The sequence below is a fragment of the Mesoplodon bidens genome, assembly GCF_964165515.1.
Source record: "Mesoplodon bidens genome assembly, chromosome: 9".
In the NCBI taxonomy this organism is placed as follows: domain Eukaryota; kingdom Metazoa; phylum Chordata; class Mammalia; order Artiodactyla; family Ziphiidae; genus Mesoplodon; species Mesoplodon bidens.
In genome coordinates, this window is record NC_138166.1 from 99,722,654 (window position 1) to 99,737,187 (window position 14,534).

At 39.8% G+C, this 14,534-nt stretch overlaps 1 protein-coding gene across 7 annotated transcripts in view; it reads right to left on the reverse strand.

Moving 5' to 3' along the window:
* EZH2 (enhancer of zeste 2 polycomb repressive complex 2 subunit) overlaps positions 1-14,534 on the reverse strand; it is a 63,029-nt gene that overhangs the window by 17,568 nt on the left and 30,927 nt on the right. For 4 of the 7 annotated variants that reach the window (XM_081244493.1, XM_081244491.1, XM_081244489.1 and 1 more), the window contains 5 exons: positions 9,179-9,295; positions 5,116-5,236; positions 3,777-3,917; positions 2,723-2,825; positions 2,016-2,179 (listed from right to left, as the gene is read on the reverse strand). In XM_081244493.1, the coding sequence (XP_081100619.1) occupies positions 2,016-2,179; positions 2,723-2,825; positions 3,777-3,917; positions 5,116-5,236; positions 9,179-9,295 (646 nt within the window). Of the gene's footprint in view, positions 1-2,015; positions 2,180-2,722; positions 2,826-3,776; positions 3,918-5,115; positions 5,237-9,178; positions 9,296-12,639; positions 12,819-13,300; positions 13,365-14,534 lie in introns of all 7 variants that reach the window. The other 3 variants (XM_081244494.1, XM_081244492.1, XM_081244495.1) reach the window with 2 other exon arrangements.

Consider the following 14,534-nt stretch of genomic DNA (forward strand, 5'->3'; position numbering starts at 1 on the left):
TACCTACAGGGGAGTGAGGATGCGGACAGGAGGGGTGGGGGATTTCGCTGGATGCCTTTTAATGCTTTTTTGAAATGTAAGTCATGTGAATGATGATTTTAAAAATAACAATAGCTAAACACATGCCAAGTGCTATTTTAAGTATTTTGCACGTAGTAAGTAATAAATTTAATCCTCATGACAGTTTATATTATTCCCATTAGACAAAGAACAAAAAGCACAAAATACTATATTTAACAGGTATGTTTAATAATGTATTTAATGACTTCTTTTACCTAAGAAAAATATATAGTGTGTGATATTTTGTCAAAGTCAGTGTAAAGCAATTAAATGCCTGTAGAATATGTTAGGGCTACACTATGAAGAGCCTGGCTCTAGTGCAACAAGAGGGAAGGGTGGGCACAGCAGTGCTGGACCCGCGTCTCCCATGCGCTGCAGTGAGCAGCCCACCGGTCAGTCCCAGAGAACCAGCTTCATTAAGCACAGCACTCTTCTCGTCTCCCCGGCATGAATAATGAGACGACGAGCAGGACTCAGACTGGAACAGCACAATAAAGTAACTCTCATAATGATGTTTACTAGTAGTATCCTCCTGCCTTGGCTCATCTGTACAAAAAGGTCCATCAAATGCTACATCTATAAACAACAAATTGGAGGGACCATTGCATGGACTCCAATGAAAGAGCTCCCACCAGCTTTTTTGCTATAGTGATATCTGAATGCAGTTTACAGTATTCTGAAGAACTGGACATTATCTTATAAAATGATCATGTGTAAAGGGGAATTAAATGCAGTTCAAAACAACTACTTCAAGGCCTGTGTAAAGACAATGCTGCTAAGCCCAAGTAAGTAATCCTACAATGTCTGGAGTAACAAATGGCTGGCTTCTACGGATTATTACAACTACCAAGTCATCAATTTAAACTAGATTAGGAGCACGGACAACAGCTGCAAGGAGATACAATGATAATTCAGAAAGTCTACTTCAAGTTTTTCTAAGTTAAGATAACTAAACCACTAATACTTCACACACACACACACACACACAAACACACACAACCATTTCCAGACCTAGATACACATCACGTAACGAATTATGTGCTGCAGCAAACATTAAGTAGATAGAGCAAAAACTCAAAGTAAGGCAAGATGTAGCTGCTTAGGCAGGCTAATTAACATTAAGAGGTACCACTGGAAAATGAGGGAAAAAATTGTAAAAGGTGAGCACAGGAACTCTAAGAGGGCAAAGCAACATGAACCCATTTAGCACAGAGACAAAGGTGTTATGCCACAGACGGTCACACAAAACTCTAATGTGGAAAAAGCTAACCTACATTAAGTAAACTCTGCTTAGGAACCAGGAGGTGTGAAATATACTTTCAAAAAACATGCCTCAAAAGTAGCTGGTACTTCCTAAATTGTACTTAAGTTCCAGTTACCTGGAAATTTTACTAAGAAACTTCATTCCCCAGCAATGTCAGAAAAAGAAAGTAATGTCATATGTACCATACGTAAATCTCATTAAGAACATGTCATGCTTTACCTGTATTCAAATGCAGGTGTTTTTAAAAGCAATGTATTCAGAGGGTGCCCCCGCACCAAAAAAAACAGACTCGTCACTAAACAGACAAGAATATATATAAACACCTTTTTAGCCAACTTCTTATTCAACAAGTTACTCATCAGTATTGGCAATGTTGCTCTGGGCCATCAGCTAGTTCACAGTGTTTTATTATAAAACAATTGTTCGGTTAGCATTTATGGAAAAATCACTGATCTGTATCCCAAGTTAGTGGGAGATGGCAGTGCCAGCTTAACGTGTGCAAAAGACTTCAGAGCAACCCTTAAGCAACAAATTAAACAATAACACTACTATGATCCTAACATATTTTTCAGTCGTAATTGCAAGATTACATGACAAATTCTAGTGGTAATAAATGACGCTTCCCAAGTTGCTTTAACACATAACTCCACAACAAAGACAGAACATGAAAACGTCCAAGATGTGCACTTACGATGTAGGAAGCAGTCGTATTTAAAGCATCGCCTACAGAACAGCGTATGAAACGAGTGCAAGCTCTGTTCCCTCTGAACAGACTTGGCGTTTGGTCCGTCTATGTTGGGGGTACATTCAGGGGGAAGTGCACCTGGGAGCTGCTGCTCAGTGAGTTCTTTGTACCTAACAGTAACCAAGAAAAATGGAAGTAAAGGGGAAACAAGAATTACAGTTTTGAAAATAAAGTTTCTACAAGATTTCTGTGTATTATTTTTGATGTTTGTCTTGCCTAAAACACACAAAGAAGTTTAGCCTACAACAATCTTTATTTAAATGAAGAGCCAGTTAAACATTATGCATGGTATATCAAGAAACGAATTCACTGATGTGATTCAGATCTGTCATGAAAAATGTTATATTCATTAAAATGAAACATCAGCTGCACTAAAATTTCTACAGGCGTCCCGAGAAATTTCCTCTTACACGCATTCCTGTGTGTGTACGTATGTGTGTGTGTACCCATGCGCGCACAAACTTATCCCATCTACCATAAATGGAGTACAGGCTACCAGATACATACACGTATTAGTTCAAGTATCCTGCAGATGTTGGAAACACACGAAGTGGGGAGCTCACTGGCTACGTTAGTTCCATTTTTTCTAAAGAACCAAAATGGTGAGTTAAATACCATACGAGGCAAAACCATGGCCAAAGAACAAATCTTACTTTTCCTTTAGCTCTTCTGCTGTGCCCTTATCTGGAAACATTGAGGAAATAGCTTCAAAAATTTTATCAGAAGGAAATTTCCGAGGTGGGCGACTTTCTTTATCTAAACAGGGAAACGTGAAGGGAAAAAAGAATGAAAGTGAACAAGCCTGCCAGTCTTTCATTTCCTTCATGCCTAACAAAGCTGATTTTCCAGGAAACTGCCAGCTCTATGTTTCAGTTACTTCCAGCATATCTCACAAGGATCTGGGAGGCTGGTGGGCCAGACAAAATTCAAACTCAAGCGTGGAAAGCTGCAAGTGTGCCGGGAGGCAGAGAACCAAGGCTGTGGTCCCGGCTCAGCCCCTAACTGACGCTGAGGCCCCGTCTGGCCACTGACCCACCGTGGCTGTAAAATGAGGAGCCAGGTGATGACTAAGGCGCCTGTTATAAAAACTGTACGCTTCTTTGAAACTGCAATTTTTCCCCATATTCTTCTATGCTGTCTTAATAATGAGCTTTGTCCGGTCTTCACCAACCACCAAGCTCTAAGTTGGGACCCTCTAATTTTCTGGCAAACCGTAATTAGTGTAGCAGTTAAAACATATGCTCTGGGGTCAGTTAGAGCTGGTTCCGAACACAGCATTTTCTGGGTTCTGTTTCCTCCCAATACTGTGATCTTAAGTTACTTCATCTCACTAAACCCATCTCCTCAACTATGAGGTGGATCTGATGATAAAAGCCACCTCGTGGAACATTATGAGAATTAAATGTCTATACGCATATAAAGTGACGAGCACACAACTTGTTCATAGTCAATGATCAGTATGCTATATATATGTTATATAATGATTATGATGACTGCCCAGGGAAACCCCCCAAAAAACGTTCTTTTGCTAGCCAAGGGAAATAAAGACAAGTGCAGGATGAAATGTTATAAATAATATTCTAATTTTGATTATACTACCACTGATATGATATTTAACAAAAGAAAAAAGAAGGAAGATTTACCTGTACTCTATTGTTTTTGAAAAATGCTGTAATGGCTACACGCAAATGTAACAGACAGACGTACCTTCTCGGTTCTCCTCTAGATCTTTCTGTTTTTCTTCTCTTTCATCAGGATCATCTCCATCATCATCATCATCATCATCATTGTATTGACCAAGAGCATTCACCAACTCCACAAAAATTTCATCATTTATAAACCCACATTCTGAAATTCATCAAGTCAAATATCAGAAATACACAAAAGTTCACTGTATGCTTTTGTAATTTGTAAGAAACAGCTGGAGCCTATCAATCAGTACCATAGCACTATTATTAAAATGCGGTGAGGAAAGATCATTTTCAGGACTGGCCTGAGGCAAAGTCGGAAGTAGTACTTATCCTCAACACCTGTCATTTTCACAAGTTTCCAGTGCCTGCTACCATAGCCTAATTCTCTAGAGACTAACTATGGCCTTCACCTCCTTCCAAACAATGCATCTGCCAGACCTTGCTGTCCACTCCTGACAAGAACATATGAGGATGTTACACGTTACCCTCCTGCCAGGAACTTTAACAGGGTCTCCTGTTAAATCACCGAAGCTGTGATTCTAACGACAGGATTTCAGGTCCTGTGGTTGCCTAGCGGGGAAGGTATTTTTGAACATAGGGCCTTTTGGAGCCCATGTCACATAAGCAGAAGCCCTATTCCTAACTGATTTTATTGCTAAAGAATCTTAAAATCTACATACACTCAAACAATTCTATTTAATTTACATGTTATTGACATCACAGTTTGTTATGACCAACTATGCATAATTTTCAACTGGCAAGCATGATCCTTCAATGTAAAAATCGTTAGGGTGCTGACATATATACATAATCTAAAAAAAATGGTCATGAAGAACTTAGGGGCAAGATGGGAATAAAGATGCAGACCTACTAGAGAATGGACTTGAGGACACAGGGAGGGGGAAGGGTGAGCTGGGACAAAGTGAGAGAGTGGTAGTGTACATATGGACATATAAGCACTACCAAATGTAAAATAGATGGCTAGTGGGAAGCAGCTGCATAGCACAGGGAGATCAGCTCGGTGCTTTGTGACCACCTAGAGGCGGGGATAGGGAGGGTGGGAGGGAGATGCAAGAGGGAGGAGATATGGGGATATATGTATACGTATAGCTGATTCACTTTGTTATACAGCAGAAACTAACACAACATTGTAAAGCAATTATACTCCAATAAATATGTTAAATAAAATAAAATAAAAATAGTTAGGGAAAACACTGAAAATTTTTGGCTTGTGAGCCCAGGCCAGTACAGCAATTTTAATGTAAAAAAAAATCTCTTTCATACCTATGTTTTAAAAAAATAATAAAATATCAGTTCTCTGGCCACTTTTCCAAGAGAATAAACACATGACTCACCTCTATCCCCGTGTACTTTTCCATCATAATTTTTTATTAGTTCTTCAATGAAAGTCCCGTCCTGGTCTAAAACTTCATCCCCCATGTAAGGAATGTTATGTAAAACAGTTTCATCTTCCACCTAAAAGTAAAAAATATTTAAAGAGCAAGCTTATCCTAAGTATCAAAATTTTTTAAGAGTAAATGTAATATAACTGATATACAACAATATTTTTTCATAAGTAGACGTCTGTACCCAGTTCTCCAGATCTAAAATAATAGATATCCAATTCTAAGAACCACAAAGAAGTAAAAAACCCTTCACATCAGTAAGCATATCTGAGAAAACAAACTGTTTACAGGGAAATAATTTAAGAAAAAATACTGTATTACCTAATCTAATATGTCATCAATCATTAAAACTTACCGTTATTTTATTTTATTTTTTTTTGCAGTACGCGGGCCTCTCACTGTTGTGGCCTCTCCCGTTGCGGAGCACAGGCTCCGGACACACAGGCTCAGCGGCCATGGCTCACGGGCCCAGCTGCTCCGCGGCATGTGGGATCTTCCCCAGACTGGGGCACGAACCCGTGTCCCCTGCATCGGCAGGCAGACTCTCAACCACTGTGCCACCAGGGAAGCCCCAAAACTTACCGTTATTTTATGTACCTCTAAGAAAAGTAAAAATGCTGCAAATTACGACTCATCATCAATTTTAATACATGCCTATTTCAGACGTTTCAAAGTTTTCTTAGGCTCGATAAAATATGGTTTATCAAAACCAGCGAGGGCTTCCCTGGTGGTGCAGTGGTTAAGAATCTGCCTGTGAATGCAGGGGCCACGGGTTTGAGCCCTGGTCCAGGAAGATCCCACATGCCGCGGAGCAATTTAGCCCATGCACCACAACTACTGAGCCTGTGCCCTAGAGCCCATGCGCCACAACTACTGAGCCTGCGTACTGCAACTACTGAAGCCCGCGCGCCTAGAGCCCACGCTCCGCAACAAGAGAAGCCACTGCGATGAGAAGCCCATGAACTGCAGCGAAGAGTAGCCCCCGCTCGCCTCAACTAGAGAAAGCCCGTGTGCAGCGATGAAGACCCAATGCAAAGACAAAATAAGTAAATTTATTAAAAAAAGGATATTCCACAAAAAAAGAACCCATAAATAACCATACCCCCAAAAAAGGAAAAGGAAATAAAAACTAATGTAAGTAAGGATTTCCAAACTTCACTTGATGATCTAATTATTAAGAGACATTCAACATAATAAAATTGTAGGCATATAAAATATCGATGGTTCATTAAAGTTTATGCCAAAAGGATTTACTCTTATTCATAAAAGAGAATTGTTACTCTACATGACAACATAGTTCACTACTAAGATGAACAAGAGGCATATCAAAATTGATAGTACTAATAAAGATGACAGATGAGTTTACATCACCTCATCAACTCATATATTATATTGGAAGACAACGGAAGAAAGAGGGCGCTAACATAGCAGCAAAGAGCCAATCAAAGAAAAGTTCAGAGAGAACAGAGTAGTTAAGAAACAAGGGAGGGCTCTTCCCTTGTGGTGCAGTCGTTAAGAATCCGCCTGCAGTGCAGGGGACATGGGTTCAAGCCCTGGTCCGGGAAGATCCCACATGCCGCGGAGCAACTAAGCCCGTGTGCCACAACTTCAAGCCTGCGCTCTAGAGCCCACGAGCCACAACACCTGAAGCCCACGCGCCTACAGCCCGTGCTCCACAACAAGAGAAGCCACCGCAATGAGAAGCCAGCGCACCACAACGAAGAGTAGCCTCCACTCACCGCAACTAGAGAAAGCCTACGCGCAGCAATGAAGACCCAACGCAGCCAAAAATAAAATAAATAAATAAGTAAATAAATCTACTAAAAAAAAAGAAACGAGGGAAAGGAAGCTGATATTCATGGGGGAAGAGAATTTTCAATAAAAAAGTTAAAAGATAGTAATTATAAAGACATGAAAAAAAAAACCAATTCACAACAGAAGGATGTTTTGGGCTTCCCTGGTGGCGCAGTGGTTGAGAGTCCGCCTGCCGATGCAGGGGATGCGAGTTCGTGCCCTGGTCCGGGAAGATCCCACATGCCGTGAAGCCGCTGGGCCCATGAGCCATGGCCGCTGAGCCTGTGTGTCCGGAGCCTGCGCTCCGCAACAGGAGAGGCCACAACAGTGAGAGGCCCGCGTACCGCAAAAAAAAAAAAAAAAAAAAGACATGAAGTTTCTGAAGTCCATATCTAAATATGGAGACTAAAACAAGGATAGGTCTAAGTCTTAAGAGGCCTTTGAACAAGGTATTGGTTAAAAATAGAATTTCAGAAAGATAATTCTGATAAACAGAATGGACTGGCTAAGACTGACGGGAGGACATGGCAACTATGTCAAGTGTGCAGTGCCTTAGGCTGGCCCATGATCGACAGGGAGGAATATGCCGGCAAAAGGCCGTGACACACACACGGGACTGTCACGTAGGAGCAGGCAGGAAACAGGAAGAAAAGGGAAATTTTTCAAATTATTCCTGCATAACAAATTTAGGATAACTGCAGAGTTCTTAAAGATAATGGTACCTTAGACAAACAAGGAAAAGGGAAACTGGGAGAAAAAGTGCATATGGGGTATAAAATGAAAATTTAGATGTTAATGTATTTATTGCTCTGTTCAGGGTCAAGCTTATATACAACTAATGAGTCTAGCTGCCATCACACCTCACCTGCACTAATCCCATTTAAACTGGGAGAGTTAATTATTTTGGACACAAGCTAAAATTAAATGACAATTGGCTATTTTGTCTTCCCAATTATAGCCATATAACCTTTGCACCTCAAAATATATTCTAGCCATAATAAAGACAGCTTGCCTGACCTAGCTTTCGTCACCAGCAAAACCCATGGATGATTCATAATATTTACTGACACCTTTGGAGGGGGAGATAAATTAGGAGTTTGGGGTTAACATATACACATTACTGTATATAAAATAAACAACAAGGACCTACTGTATAGCACAAGGAACTATATTCAGTATCTTGTAATAACCTATAATGGAAAAGAATCTGAAACAATCACTTTGCTGTACGCCTGAAACTAACACAACAGTATAAATTGACTATACTTCAAATTTTTAAAATGGTTTAAAAAAAAAGAAGTAAAATTCATTGACAACTTTAAACACTATATGCTTTCAGAATTACAGTCTGTGAAAATATGAACCCTCCCAGAAGCTCCTGCAACATGATTCTCAAACAAAATGTTTCTGAATAAAGCCTTAAACTCACAAAAATACACAATGGCAAAAAGAGAATCTGAAGTTTGCCTTTAAGCCTCCACTGCAAAATTTTTAAGAGCAAAGTTACTGAAGACATTAGAAACATCTATTTATTTAAAAATCTAGCAGGTAATTCTCTAAAGCAGGCTCACCAAGGACTTCCATCAACACTGTAATAGCCCTATTATTTTATATACCAACTAAGTAATAAAACTATGTATTTTTAATTTAACAACACAAGTCAAGAATGCATACTCAGATTTCTCCTTTGTTCCATCCTCCTTCACCCTACTTCTATAAAGAATTAAATACTAGCATTTCATTACAAAAGCTATTGTGCCAGTGTTATCTGTGGAAAAACGCTTAACCTTGCCCTGAGAATATTTCATAGTGTACATTATTATTTAATAACATGCTGCCTAAAATTGTTTTAAATAATACGTTCTCAATTAACAAAACCTCAAAGTCAGACTGAGATTACAGGATACTGACTAACATCTTCAAGGATAAGAACTATAAGCTTCATCTTTTAAATATATTTTAAATCCCAGGTATGGCTTTTGCTTGATACTTTTCCTTTGGAGAATATTTTAACTAGAAAGGACTAAGAAAAGAGCAACATCAACACTGAAAAGGCTTAAAAATACGTATATTAATTGGTTTAAAAAATTACTCTAAGTACTCCCATTTCGATAGCTATTTTTACTTATACTATCTTCACTCACCTTGACAAGAAAATTATCTATGCTTTTTTATTTAAAAGAAGTGATTACCAAATAAGAAGACATTATTTACATACCATGAAATTCTGCTGTAGAGGGGACCAAGAATACATTATGGGTACTGAAGCAACTGCATTCAGGGTCTTTAACGGGATGACTTGTGTTGGAAAATCCAAGTCACTGGTCACCGAACACTAGAACAGAAAAAATAAAACTGACTCGTAAGAATAAAAGGACAACCTGAAGCTGTAGGCATCATATTATATAAAGAGATGCTGCCTACTTACAGCATTTTGAAAAAGAAATTTCTTTACTGAGACGGTAAGTTCATAAAAACCAAAAAGGATTCTCTCTTCTCTTTTACTTAGTGATAGAAAAAGCTTCAGATTTTGCAAATTTTCAAAACCTTCCAACCCTTTCCATACTTACCAGTATCAATAAGAATCAAATATTATATTAGGTTGGCCTGAGATTAACTGCTCCTTGCTTTCACTATAAATTTTCTACCTCACTGCTTAATTTCATTTACAGCTCATCCACATGGAATAATATATATATATACCAAATATGCCACTTAAATCTTACTTAATAAGAATATAGAAACTTGTTAGGTTAACCTTTCTTACCTTTACCTCCCCTTTTTAAAAACCCAAGTGTCATTTGCTGATATTATCAGATGATACACAAATATTAAAGGTAATAGACCTGAATTTCAATCACAACGAAATGGATTCAAATCAATTCTGCAGAAGTGTAATCTCTAAATTATTAACAATAATAGCTAATGTTATTAAGCACTTTCTATGTGCTAGGCACTATTTTAAACACATGTCTTATATTTAGTCCTCATAACAGCGCTGTATGATGGGGACTATTCTTAGCGCTCATTTTACAGGTGAGAAAACTAAGATAGAGAAAGGATACGTAACTGGCCCAAAGTCATACACTGTTAGGGCTAGAATTTAAACCCAGAAAGTCTGACTCTGGAGCCCCTGCTCTTACCCACTACACATATTGTCACGATACCACATTTCTATACATTTCTAATACCGGTTAAGTAAATATATTTCCCTGAAATACCATATTTCATCCAATCTACGATGACATCAATTTCAAAGCACACCATTATCTTCTGTATCATTAAGAAAATAATGTTGCCAATTAAACTATAACACAATGCTTTCTTATCATAGTGATTCTAAGATTCACGCCAGTTTCAGATGTTAGAATGTTAAAAAGTTTGCATCTTTGACTTGATGAAATACGGTAAAGATCTGTGCCCAAATACCACAGCACTTTCCATCCTGTTTAGGAATCCAGCTTTTCTTAAAAGAGTACCATTACCCAATTATCAGGTCTCCAGAGCCTTCTCAAAAATACCCTGGACATATAATCCATGAAAATAGAGCAAAAAGAAGTAGAATTGAAGTAGTAAAATGAAACCAAAAAAGTCATGTCTATACAACACACGTAATTATTAAATGTTTCATTTTTATTTAAGAGGACTTAAAAATCGCAGGTCTAGATTTGGTGAAATCAGAGTGGAAGTCTGGCATCCAGGCCCACCTGGTCCTCAGCACTTCCTCAGGCCAGGGGGATACTCTTCCAACAGTCACAGTCACCGCAGCACAAAAATAGTTCCTTCCTCAGTGGAAGTGAAGGTTTAAAGATAGAGTAGTTAGGAAGAACTGTGACAGTGATTAATCCATTAATTTGCTTTCCAAAAGGGCAAAGATTAAAGATAATACTAGAAAGCTCATAGCTCAAGTAAATAAGAAGGTGTGAACAGTTTACTAAAACTCCAGAACCCGCAATCTTTCCCTGTTTCCTTCTTTGGCCTCTGATGCAATTCCTCATCCATCCGTCCAATAATAACAGCAGTTAACATTTATTGAGCACGTACTATGTTGCAGGCACTGTGCTAAGTGCTTTCTATACATTTTCTTAACCACTTCTCCTCTTAGCCTTTGGCATCACGATTTCACAAAATGAGGAGGAGACTGAGGTTCAGAGAGGTTAAATAACTTGCCTAGTCAGAAAGGGAGTGAATTACCAAGCCAGGATGGAAGCCTAAGTCTGATTCCAACACCCACAAGCTCCATGCCTATGCTCTAGTTCTCACCCTGAGATGCCCGTGCAGTGGGTGCTGTGCAAGAGAGACACCCAACAGTGTCACAGGGCATCTCCTCCCCCAGCATCTGCCTCTTGTCCTATTCCTACCATGTCTTCATTCCTTCTTCTTAAGTTACTTAACCAGGTCACTCTGGGGCAAGGCGTGGTTATAACTACGGAATAAAGTGCTATACACTACCCAGTGATTTTAAGTACAAAATAATTTCATTTCTTGCAAAACAATTAAATTGGGGTTTTTGATTTTTGTTTTACACATGGTGGAAGTAAATTAATTCTGCGATTTTAATTCTGAAGACTGGCCCCCTTTAAAGCCTGGGGGACGAGGGGGAGCGGCTGCTTCTCCAACTCTGACTTATTCACCTGCTCTAGTATCTACCTCCAAGGTCCCGTGTACGGGAGGACTGCTGGACACCCTGTTCAACGACCAGACAGGAGGGACGCTGGCTCCGCTCCACCTGTTCGCTCTAGTGACAGAGAAGATGCTCTGAGTCCACTGAACGAGGTCGGCTGACTCTTCCGTTAACAGAACTTAGAGAAGCACAGAAAATAAGACAGCAAAGGCTGCAGCGCTAAGTCCCATCTCCAGCCCCACACCTGCCATACCCCCATGACCCATCACCTCAATTCTGAGTCATAAACGTGTCACCAAGGGGCTGGAAATAAGCTCTCAAAGCGGCTGTGGCAGAGTGTGGTTGTACCTCTGTCTCGCAACAATACTCAGCACAGTGTCTCAAAAAAGAGTAGGCACTCAAAAAATGTTTCTGGAATGAACCGACTGCATTTGCTGATTTTTCCCTAATGGAGACTTCGACTTCAATTTCTTTTTAAAGCTAAGAGAACACCTATTTAGCAAACTGAAGGTCTATACCCCCCTCATTATCTATGTAGTATCTCTAGAAACCTACCCCATTCTTTAACTATTAACCTTAACTAATAACCATATCCCTTTCATTTATGAAATAATATTCAAATGCAAAAGCATTTGTTGGTAAAACAAGTTTGGGAATTCTTATTTATTGACTTACAGGAAAATTACTCAAAAATCCCAGTTACTTACCAGTAATTTTTTTTCTTTGAAAATGTATCATCCTTGACACTTTATATTATTGTCTCATATCACTCAGAGCACTGAATAGGATTTTGACCTCATGGGTCTCCACAGCATTTTACCTGATCAGAGTCATATGTCTTGGACTCAGGAACTCAGTAGGAGACCAATATCAACAAATTAAATTCTCTAATTCTAGTTCCAACTTGAGGATCACACAAGGAAGCTGCTGTAGGTAATCCATCATTGATGGTAAAGAAAGAAAACAACTATATTAGTTACCAAGGATGCTACATTTTCAGAGAAACACAGCTTACTGGTAAGTAACCAGGTTCCTCTGAGGATGGATAGACTTACATCAACCAGCTGGTACAATAGGCGACTGTGTGGCTGGACCACTGGGAGCTGGAGAGGGAAGTCAAGCCAAAAATAGTAGTTGTAGGAGTACACAACCCAACTGAGACTCTTGGCAGAAGGCTGGTTCCAAGTAAAAACTGTGTTATGGAAAATCGTAGAGGGAAGAGCAGGTGAATGGCCTGCAGGGAAGGGAAAGAAATTAACACACCCTACTATGTGCCAAGCACTGTGCTAGAGACTTTACCAAAGTTAACTTCTTTAAAATTCACCACTACCCTAGGAGGTAGGTATGACTCCCCATCTTACAGTGGGACATCCCAAAGGGCAACAGTCATAGCCATCCAGTCTCTCAACAATCTTTAACATGAGAAGGGTTAAGTCCGACTTCCATATAGTAGGGGGAAAAAATACACTCAGTTAGCCAAGTTAAAAATATTCTTGGATCCTGGTTGGTCCATTTAATTCAAGCCAGAGACACAATGAACTGGTGATGTTGTCTAATATCCTTTAGCTTTTCCGAGTAAAAACAATAAGGAACTGTCTCACATCTAAGGTGTATGAAAGAAAGCATCAGCTGCCACCCAACTCTAGGGAAAAGCTGAGGATGATTTCTGAAACTACCCATATTCTTCAAGACTTGAGCAGAGAAAAGATGACACACCAAGTTTTAAACTAGCTAGGCCTTCTGGTGAAAATGACAGCGTACATAACTTAATTGCAGACTGCTTTTATGTGAAGTAAGTACTAAAGAAAAAACTGGAATGAGGTAAGTATCAGATCTGGGTCAAGTAAAGCTCATAGTGGAAGTGAGTTCCTAACAAGGTTTACAAGGATGATTAGGAGAAGGGTGGTTACAGGAGAGGGTCAGAAATGAAACATCCTCATCAGATTGTGACACAGGCACATTTAATTAAAGCAGCTAATCAAGGGTGCTGGAGCTAAGGAATACAAGAGTGGTTCACGCCAGACTGTAAATTATTTTCATTTCTGCTGCTGGATATGTATGTTGCAGAGCTGTCCAGACTGGGGGGAACCTCCACCAGCAACACGAGGCTCCTGCCCTGAGCTCACTTAAGAACAACAGGAAGATGCCACCCTATAAGCATCAGTCTGGCACTTCTTCCAGGGCGGGGCGGGGGGGCATATACAGCATTTCACAAAGAACAGGTAACATGTGAAGTGCAATTTCAGGAAGTTTGGACCCTTAAAGCTCTTCCCTGCATCCTAGCTTCAGAAGCCCGAGCCCAAGTAAAGAGGTCATAAATCTATAAACCTAGTTAATATAGTAACTATTAAAAACCCAGTGCAGTCTGGGTCTGAAGGGGGCTGTTAGGGTAAATCATCTCCTCATAATCTGCAGTTTTGCTAAAATACCGGAGATCAGAAACAGAACAATAGTCACAGGACATAAGTTGGTAAAACTACAAAAACACCCAACACATCATGTAAAGCACGTAACCAGAGCCACGTTTGTCCATGACATGCAAACTCAAGAACCTAATTCAGTAATAGTCCTGCGAGTGGCAAATAAGACCATTTCTATCATTGAAAAAAAAGTAAACAAAAACTAAGAAACAGAACAAAGAATAAAGTCATGGTTTCCATCAGCTGTGGCAGCACAGCCGTCGTGAAGCCTCGCTCCTGTGAGTGGACGTGGGGCTGAACGCCACAGAGCAGCAGAGCCATTGGCTAAGGTAAAAAGGCAGGACGGCCACCGGACCGTAGTCTCAGAAGTGCAAAGCCCTTGCTCAGGTGCTAAACCTGCTCCGTGACCACCAATCAGACAGGCCAATTCTGCTGATCTTTGCAAAACAGATTTATAACCGCTCCCCAATTGCTCACGGATTGATCATTTAGTGAATCGGGCTGAAACAACAAAGCCAAATAGAAAAAAA